This window comes from Podarcis melisellensis, assembly GCF_964234715.1.
Source record: "Podarcis melisellensis genome assembly, chromosome: 9".
Taxonomy (NCBI): domain Eukaryota; kingdom Metazoa; phylum Chordata; class Lepidosauria; order Squamata; family Lacertidae; genus Podarcis; species Podarcis melisellensis.
Genome location: NC_138541.1, coordinates 20,577,886 through 20,587,477, shown reverse-complemented (window position 1 = coordinate 20,587,477; position 9,592 = coordinate 20,577,886). Strand labels below are relative to the sequence as shown.

Here is a 9,592-nt window from a genome sequence, read left to right as displayed (position 1 = left end):
ATCCGGGTTCCCGGATGCGAGGACGTTGGAGTCGGGTATAAAGGGATCGTGGAAGGCGGGAGTGGACGCAGTTTTGAATTGGAAGCCGCCGCCGAATAATTGGGAGGGTGAAAGGCGTCCATTGAGCTCCCTTCAACGTCTGTGAAGCGCTTTCCACGAGGAGAAGCAGTACCCGTTCGAGATGGTGAGTAGAACCGCGGACGAAAGAAAAAAGGGTGGCTGAAGAGAGGGTGGCGGGCTTGTTCGCAGCAGGCACGAGCGCGCGCCTGAGCCTTGGGGGGGGGGGGGAGTTGTTGCCGCCGCGAGGCGAACGTAGGGGACTCGAGACCCGCTTAGGGAAACGTACGTCTCTCGCGCTACCAACGGTTCTCTTTAGCATACCCGCCTGTTGAGGGAGAGCTGTGAGGGGAAAATAGATAAGGAGGAAAAGGGGCGCGGTCACAGACATAGCGGACGGGTATGAGGTCCCTACTGAGGCGCATGCGCCGCGCAGCCGGCTCGTGGCGGCGACTGGCGCATGCGCGTCGAATCGGCGGCTGAAGTAGGCGCGACTGTGGGGGGAACGACGGGCTGCGAGTGAAATACGACCATATGTGCGCATGCGCGGGCTGCTACTAGTTGGCTGTGAGATTTCCCCGCCTCCCCATTTCTCTTTCAACAGCCGGGAAATTAAAGCACGTGGTTCTAGTGGTGGTAGATATGACCAGTATTGATTTTTCCTCACTTTTGTGCACTAGGCTGGCGGCAAAGCTGGGAAAGACTCTGGCAAGACTAAGACCAAAACAGTATCCCGTTCGCAAAGGGCTGGCTTACAGGTATGTATGTGAAGGAGGTTTAAAGTGGGGGTTATTATATTTTGATACAATGGAGGAAGCGTCCGTGCTTCACTTCCCTACTGCACACTTAATGGATAGGCTGGCTTCTAGACATTCCCATGAAAATATGGAGATCTGTTTGTTAGCGTCATCTGTTAAAGACTAATTTTGAGGCTTTTAAGATTGGGTCTCCTGGCAACCTAGTGGTTCGAAAGTACATCAAAGTGCAAGTAGATAAATAGGTGCTGCTCCAGCGGGGAAGGTAAACGGCGTTTCCGTGCGCTGCTCTGGTTCGCCAGAAGCTGCTTAGTCATGCTGACTATATGATCCGGAAGCTGTACGCCAGCTCCCTCGACCAATAAAGTGAGATGAGCGCCGCAACCCCAGAGTCAGTCACGAATGGACCTAATGGTCAGGGGTCCCTTTACATTTTTAAGATTGAGTATGAAACTACTGGGATCTATTTGAGCCTTGACTACTTTTCTGTGTGTGCAGTTTCCGGTGGGTCGTATTCATCGGCATCTAAAATCAAGGACTACCAGTCATGGACGTGTGGGAGCTACAGCTGCTGTGTATAGTGCTGCTATCTTGGAGTACCTCACAGCTGAGGTAAGAATCTGGAAAGGAGAGAAACCACTCTGCATTGTACATGCACAATAGAACATAGCTTGACTTTTTGTCTTGTTATCCCAATAAAATGCCCCATATTGTAAAGTGCAAGGTAGTAAAATCCTGTAAGTTACTAATCCTGACCACTAAGCCCACTGAGGATGTATGCTTTTGGAAAACATGCTGGTATTATTTAATATATTTTAAATCTGTTTCCCCAAACTATTAAGCTTAAGGAAACATGATTTGTTTGTCTGAAATTTGCTCATCAGGGATTGTTGTGTAATGGTACTAGCCCATGCATTGCATGTAGAAGGGTTCAATTGCCAGCCAGGATTAGGAAGGCTTCTTGAACACACAACCATTGGTGTTGAGTCTACACCAGCCCAGTGATCTCCAGATACTTTGTACTACAAATATCAACCCCATCCAGCACAGGTGACTGGTGGGAGTTGCACTCCAAAACATCTGGAGTACACCAGGTTGGCAAAGAATGGTGTAGGCAACACTAAGGTAGATAGACCAGTAGTTTTCTTCGTATAAGGAAGCTTCCTCTTTTTCTTTATAATTTCCTCTGTTAAGGAACATGACTGGTTGTGTTCCTTATAGTTTGAAAGTGACAAGAAGTCAACAAAAATCACTTCCACATAACTGAGGCTGGTGGGATGCCCTAGGTATGCAGGTGTTTAAGCTTCTAAATTTGAAAGAACATGACATTTTTTTACTAAAACCAAAAACCACTTGTTTAGACCAGGGGAAGACACCATGGTGCCCTCCAAACTTTTTTGAGTTCTAATTCCTATCAGTCTCAGCTAGTGTGGCCCACACTTTTTTAAAAAAAAGGTAACTGAAGCCCAACAGTTACCATAAGGGCACTTTGACACTCCCCAATACTCTTAACCCTGTGTGATTAGTACTATACTGGACATGTCTGAAACAAGAGGCTTGTTCTCTAGGAGCCATGAAATGTTAAATGTTATTTGGAAAGTGGGAGAGGTGTTTGTAAAGAGATGGGCTAAATTGGAGGAAGCCATTGCTGACCTACACCCGGAACTGCTGTTAGACTGAGAATATAATGTACTGTTTTCTCAGGTTCCACTTTTAAGGTATACTTAACAGTAACAACTGTTTCAGGTTCTTGAATTAGCAGGAAATGCATCCAAAGACTTGAAGGTGAAACGAATCACTCCCCGTCACTTACAGCTTGCAATAAGAGGTGATGAAGAACTGGATTCCCTAATCAAAGCAACAATTGCTGGTGGAGGTAAGTGACAATTTAAGTGACTTAGTCTGCCATCCCCACAGTTAGTAATGTGGCTTCGTTTTAGCACTTAATAATCTAATCATGTTGGTGATCTCATAATTTGAATCAGTCTTTTTATTTCCTTCCCACAGGTGTAATTCCACATATCCATAAATCTCTGATTGGAAAGAAAGGACAGCAGAAAACAGTGTAAAGAAGGAGCATGGGATTCCTTATTAACTTGGGACTCAAATGCTCAGTTGTCCAGTGTTGGTGGATTTCCAGTGGACTGCATCTGTGAAACACTTTTTGCCTTTCTGTAACCTTGAAGCTGGAGCCCATCAAGCTTTCTAACAAACCAAAATTCTATATTTGAAGTCTTAACCTTATTTAAGTGTTACATGGCTTCAGAGAAGCTGTTGTCGTGGTTCTTGACTGTTTTAGATATGTTGGATTTTAATGAAATTCTTGACATTGTTGCTCATTTTTTATGCTTGAAGTTGCTTTACTCAGTTAAAATTTAACTACAAAGGATTGGCACAAGCATTTTATGAAATAATTAAAAACAACTAGAGGTATTAAAACGCTGTTGCTGCTGTCAATCTCTTGTAGTTAAATAAGAATAACCATTCTGACAAGCAGAAACAACAGACCTTTATTCCATTCTGGTCAATGAGTTCAATAAATGTTACATTATTACATTTTTATCATTTTACTTGTGTCTTTAAGAAGTGGAATTGCAATTAATTTGAACTGACTAGCTCCTAACACAGACCAATGTCTGCGTGTAACCAGAGGAAAGCTAAGGTAAATGTAGGTGCAAAAAACGGACAGCATTGGTTCAGCAATAGTAATTGCTAATCATGTACAGTGGTGCCCCGCTAGACGAATGCCTCGCAAGACGAAAAACCCGCAAGACGAAAGGGTTTTTCGGTTTTTGCGACGCTTCGCTAGACGATTTTCCCTATGGGCTTGCATCGCAAGACGAAAGCCCATAGGGAAATCTCGGGGACCTTTTTTTAAATGCTGGCGGTGGGGAGCAAAGCCTTCCCCCCCCTCCGGACTTCAGAAGAGGTCCAGGAAGGCCGGCGGGGGCGAAAGGCTTTGCTCCCCACCGCCAGCATTTTAAAAGCGGTCCGGGATAGCAGGGAAGCGCTTCCCGCTATCCCGGACGGCTTTTGAAGGCAGGCAGGGGGGGGCAAAGACTTTTGCCCCCCCTGCCTGCCTAACCGGGGGCTTTTAAATCGCCCCGGGACTGTCCGGGGCGATTTAAAAGCCCCCGGACGGCTTTTGAAGCCCTCCCCCCCGCCCGGCTTCGGGGCATCATCCCGATGCCGGGCGGTGGGGCAGGAACGCCTCCCCCAGCCGCCCGGCTTCGGGGCATCGTCCCGATGCCGGGCGGTGGGGCAGGAAAGCCTCCCCCAGCCGCCCGGCATCGGAACGATGTCCCGAAGCCGGGCGGCCGGGCGGGAAAGCCTCCCCCCCCCGCCCGGCTTCGGGGCATCGTCCCGATGCCGGGCGGTGGGGCAGGAAAGCCTCCCCCAGCCGCCCGGCATCGGGGCATCGTCCCGATGCCGGGCGGTGGGGCAGGAAAGCCTCCCCCAGCCGCCCGGCATCGGAACGATGTCCCGAAGCCGGGCGGCCGGGCGGGAAAGCCTTTGTCCCCCCTGCCTGCCTTCCCAGGGGCTTTTAAATCGCCCCGGACAGCGGAGAAGTCCTCCGCTGTCCCGGGCGATTTTAAAATGCCGTCCGCCAGAAGAGGTCGGGGGAAGGCTTTTTCCATAGGAACGCATTAATTGATTTTCAATGCATTCCTATGGAAAACCGTGCATCGCAAGACGAAAAACTCACAAGACGAAGAGACTTGCGGAACGAATTAATTTCGTCTTGCGAGGCACCACTGTAGGTACTTGGTAATTTGTATTTATTGGCAGTTGGCCAATTAACACAGCATATGCTGTAAGGGGGAAACAATGGTCGATTCCATTTTGTCTCAAAGTAGGAATGAATAATTGGTCTCTATAAAAGGGGTGATGATGTAGGCAGAACAGCCTGCCACACTTCAAGCAGATTCTTGTTTCATATACTATCTCCAAAGAACCAACTACTGTACTAGAATTTTTTTACATTTACATTTTTTTATTCCAGAGATGGGACTCTTTAAAGTGATAAAAAACTGACCTTTTCTAATTACACGCCTAATTAGAAACCAGCAGTTTCCTTGCAGTGCTTCCTCCTTACTCTTCTGGGTTTCCCAAAGTTGGGTCTCCAGCTGTTTTTGGACTACAGTTCCCATCATCCCTGACCACTGGTCCTGCTAGCTATGGATTATGGAAGTTGTCCAAAAACAGCTGGAGACACAACTTTGGGAAACCCTAAATTGTTACCTCCTCCTTGTGTACAGTAAATGTTGGAAGGGAGCTTCCTATCCAAGCATCATTGCATTCAGTCCCCCAACACCCCCACTGGACCGTTTTGGATTCATTGGGCTTCTTATGGTCTTTCTAAGAGGCTTGTTTTGTACTTCTGTGAAGCTTGGCCTCCTGGAGTGGATTGTGCTAGTTTAGCTACATGAGAGTTTTGGGGCCTACTAAAGCACAGAAAACATAAATATAAAACATTTCAGAATGCGCTTGAGTTGGCTTAAGAAGCCTGTATGAAGTTGAAAAGCAGGTGCAGGTTGGGTTGATGAATATTTGTTTAGTTGTGTACGACTCTTCGTGACTCCATGGACCAGAGCACGCCAGGCACTCCTGTCTTCCACTGCCTCCCGCAGCTTGGTCAGGCTCATGTTAGTAGCTTCAAGAACACTGTCCAACCATCTCGTCCTCTGTAGTCCCCTTCTGATGAAGATTACCGATTTCTTAACACTCCACCATGAGGCACTAGGGTGGGTTATGATTTAAAAACAGCAAATCCATGTAGCCAGCACGGTGTGAGTTGGGAGTCCAACATCTGGGGGCCACGGTTTCCCAATCCCTGTTGCACATTCCCAAAAAAACTAGATGTCCTCTTAACACCTTGCATTTTCGGGACAGTGTGATCTAATTCAGCTTGTCCTAAAATCACAGCTAGAGTAAGATACAAGAGAGTGCTTTTCACCCAGAAAAAGCAGTCTGAAGTGTACTGAAAGAGGTGAGGAGCAGGCAGGTCCCGGTAAGTTGCCCACCTGCCCGCCGGGTTTGAGCTGCGCCCCCTATTTACCGCTCGGGGAAGCCGCGCTCGCGTCGTGGCATTTGGGAGGCGAGTGTTTCTTTCGGACGCGCCTGCGCAAAGCGATCCTCTGCCGGTCACGGAGCCTGTCCCCGGAAGCGAGAGCGGCGGCGGCGGCGGTGCTGGGCCCGGCCGGCTCCGGTGCGTCGAGCAAGCGGCCTTAAGCCGACGTCGCTGACGGGAGCGAAGCGGAGGGCAATGCAGCGGAGGGCGCCCGCCGCCGCCGGCAGCGGCCCCAGAGCCGCGGAGTGAGGCGGCCCACGGCAAGGCCCCGGCGAGCGCCCCTCTCGCCAACCCCGCCACCCCCGGCCTCCTCAGCGCCCCGGCGGCGCTCGCCCGCCCGCCCGGCTGGCCCCGTCAGGCGCCTTTTCCCTGCGCTGCGGCGGGCGGAGGCGGAGGAAGGACAGGCCCATGGAAGGGAACCGCGACGAGGCGGAGAAATGCATCGAGATCGCCCGCGAGGCCCTGGAGGCCGGCAACCGGGAGCGGGCGCTGCGCTTCCTCAACAAGGCCCAGAAGCTCTACCCGACCGAGACCGCCAAAGGTGAGCGCGGGGCTTTTGGCCGAGGCTGCGCGCCTCCCTCTGAAAGGTGGCCCTTGTATCTCGAGAGCGCCCTTGGGATCCTAGCATGGCCTCCCTTCACGGTCAGGTGTCGGGAGTCTAGAAGGAGAAAAAAATAGGGGGGGCTATAAGGAGGTGTCGGGTAAACTCCGTCGCCTCATCTCTGGGGTCTGGTCTCGGGGAGCCGGCAAGAGAGAGGGCGGCGTTTGCTGCTCTTGCTCTTTATAGCAGACAGGGGAGCCAGCCTTTCTCAGCTTTGGGACCCCAGCCCATTAATGATCCTGTTCCTGAAGCTGCTGCTGCTGAAAACAGAACGGGCCAGGAGTCTCATCAGATCGTAATGAAAGACGCTTGGACAGTATTAGGGCATGCACTTTCCATTTAGAATATACAGTATAAACATTTTTGGGAAACATCAGTAATGGGTGAAGCTCTTTGTTAGATTTGAAGTCAACTTGGTAATTTTGAGGTTTATTGGTTAACTTTTTTGGGGGGTGGGGGACCTCCTGAGAGTTCCATGCTGGATTGAAGTATCAGTATTATAGAATCATAGAATTGTAGAGTTGGGAGGGACTACAAGGGTAATCCAGTCCAGCCCCCGGCCATGTAGGAATCTTTTGCCCATCGTTAGGCTGAAACTCCTGACCCTGAGATTAAGAGTCTCATGCGCATGACCCTGACCCACTGGTCATGCTAGCTAGAGATCATAGGAACATAGAATCTTAGAGTTGGAAGGGACCCCAAAGGTCATCGAGTCCAATCTCCTGGAATGCAAAACCTCAGCTAAAGCATCCATGACAGATTGCCATCCAACCTCTGTTTAAATACCTCCAAGGAAGGAGAGTTTACCACCTCTTGTGGGAGTCTGTTCCACTGCTGAACAGCTCTTACTGTCAGAAATACTTTTTGAATGTTTAGTGGTGCCCAGAATTGGACACAGTATTCCAAGTGTGGTCTGACTAAGGCAGAATAGAGTGGTGCTATTACTTCCCTTGATCTGGACACTATACCTCTGTTGATGCAGCCTAGAATAGCATTAGAATTTTTTGCCGCTGCATCACACTGTTGACTCATGATAAGCTTGTGATCCACCAAGACCCCTAGATCCTTTTCACATATACTGCTAGTAATCCAGGTGTCCCCCATCCTATATTTGTGCATCTGGTTCTTCCTGCCTAAGTACAGAACCTTACATTTGTCCCTATTGAAATTCATTTTGTTAGCTTGTGCCCAGTTCTTCAGTCAGTCATTTTGAATTCCGATTCTGTGTTCTGCAGCATTAGCTACCCCTCCCAGTTAGGTGTCATCTGCAAATTGATGAGCATCCCCTCAATTCCTTCATCCAATTCATTTATAAAGACATTGAACAACAACTGGCCCATAACAGAACCCTGCAGCACCCCACTTGTCACTTTTTTCTAGGATGACAAGGAACCATTAATGAGTAGTCTTTGGGTTTGGTCAGTCAATCAGCTACAAATCCACCTAACAATTACCTCATTCAACTCACATTTTATCAGCTTCCTCGTGAGAATATCATGGGGGACTTTGTCAAAAGCCTTACTGAAATAAGAGACAGTATGCCCACAGCATTTCCCTGATCCACCAAGTTTGTAGTTCCATAAAAAAAAGAAATCAGATTGGTCTGGCATGACTTATTTTTGAGAAACCCATGCTGGGTCTTAGTAATCACAGCATCCTTTTCTAAATGTTTACAGTCTGACTGTTGAATTATCTGTTCTAGGACCTTTCCTGGTATCAATGTCAAGCTCACCAGTTGGTAGTTACCTGGGTCTTCCTCCCCCCCCCTTTTTGAAGATGGGGACAACATTTGCCCACCTCCAATCTGTAGGAACCTCACCTGTTCTCCAAGAATTCTCAAAGAAAATAGACAAAGGCTTTGAAATTACATTCACAAGCTCCTTTAGTAGCCTTGTATGCAGCTCATCAGGCCCTGGATATTTGAATTCATTTGAAGTAGCTAGGTGTTCCCTTACTACCTCTTTTCCTATCTTGGGCTGCAGCTCCCTCCTTACATCATTTATTCTGTTATCACCAGGTTGGGCATCACTTTCCTTTTGGGTGAAGACAAGGGCAAAGTAGGTGTTAAGTAGTTCCGCCTTTTCTCTGTCACCCAATTGCATTTCTCCGTATTCCCCATGCAGAGGACCTACCACTTGCTTGTTCTTCCTCTTACTTCAGACATAGCCAAAGAAACCTTTATTATTATTTTTAACCTCTCTTGTAAGCCTGAGCTCATTCTGAGCTTTAGCCAGCCTGACTTTCCCCCTGCAACTGTTGCCACACTCCTTTGTGATTTCCCCTTTCTTCCATTTCTTATACATGCCCTTCTTAACTCTCGGCTCATCTGTAAGCTCCTTATGCAGCCACACCAGTTTCCTTAGATGCCTCCCACTTTTCTTTCTTGTTGGTATTGTCTGCATTTGGGCCTTCAATATTTCTCCTTTTAGAAACTCCCATCCTTCTTGGACTCCCTTCTCATTGAGTATTTCTGACCATGGGATCACACCCAGTAGCTGCTTCAGCTTTTTGAAATCGGCCTTCTTAAAGTCCAGAGTACGTGTCCAACTACACTCAGTTTTCCCATTCCTCTGTATCCTGAAACCCAGGAGAATTTGATCACTTCCTCCAAGTTTCCGAGCACTTCCACTTCATCAATCAGTTCCTCCCTATTGGTGAGGGCCAGGTCCAAGATAGATGATTCTCTTGTTGGTTCTTCCACCTTCTGAGAAATGAAATTGTCAGAGATGCAATGGAGGAATTTGTCAGACCGTACACTCTTGGCAGAGTTTGACTCCCAACCATTATTGGGGAAGTTGATGGGAGTAAAGGTAAAGGATTAGCAACAACACCTGGGGACCCAAGGTTGAGTAAGGCTGCTTCAGACTATACTTCCCCAACCTGATGGTCTCTGGATGTTGTGGACCCCAACTCCCATTAGCTCCAGGTAGCATATCTAGTGGTTGGGTATGGTGGCAGCTGGAGAACTTCTGGATAGCTGTGGGGCTTGGTCATCCCCGCAGTGCCACCCAAAGCAAGTGTGTATTGTGTGAGCTGCTGCCTCTATACATTTATGCACCCTCCCTTCATGGTACACAGTGGAATTGGGAGCGGGTGGCACTGTGGTCT

The 9,592-nt window shown here is 48.6% G+C and overlaps 2 protein-coding genes across 2 annotated transcripts in view; both read left to right on the top strand.

Moving 5' to 3' along the window:
- Positions 1-17: 17 nt before the first annotated feature.
- H2AZ1 (H2A.Z variant histone 1) lies at positions 18-3,368 on the top strand. The gene is made up of 5 exons (XM_081925496.1): positions 18-184; positions 738-815; positions 1,311-1,424; positions 2,559-2,688; positions 2,820-3,368. The coding sequence occupies exons 1-5, from the start codon at positions 182-184 to the stop codon at positions 2,879-2,881; spliced, it is 387 nt and encodes a 128-aa protein (XP_081781622.1). The 5' UTR covers positions 18-181; the 3' UTR covers positions 2,882-3,368.
- A 2,600-nt stretch (positions 3,369-5,968) lies between these two features.
- The window catches only part of DNAJB14 (DnaJ heat shock protein family (Hsp40) member B14), a 29,854-nt gene continuing 26,230 nt past the window's right edge, over positions 5,969-9,592 (top strand). The window contains exon 1 of the mRNA XM_081925222.1: positions 5,969-6,424. Within this exon, the coding sequence (XP_081781348.1) occupies positions 6,292-6,424 (133 nt within the window). The 5' untranslated portion in view covers positions 5,969-6,291. The remainder of the gene's footprint in view (positions 6,425-9,592) is intronic.

Coding starts and splice junctions, on each gene's coding strand:
- H2AZ1 (XM_081925496.1), top strand. Junction 1,425..2,558: donor TGGAGTACCTCACAGCTGAG/GTAAGAATCTGG, acceptor CAACTGTTTCAG/GTTCTTGAATTAGCAGGAAA. Junction 2,689..2,819: donor AGCAACAATTGCTGGTGGAG/GTAAGTGACAAT, acceptor TCCTTCCCACAG/GTGTAATTCCACATATCCAT.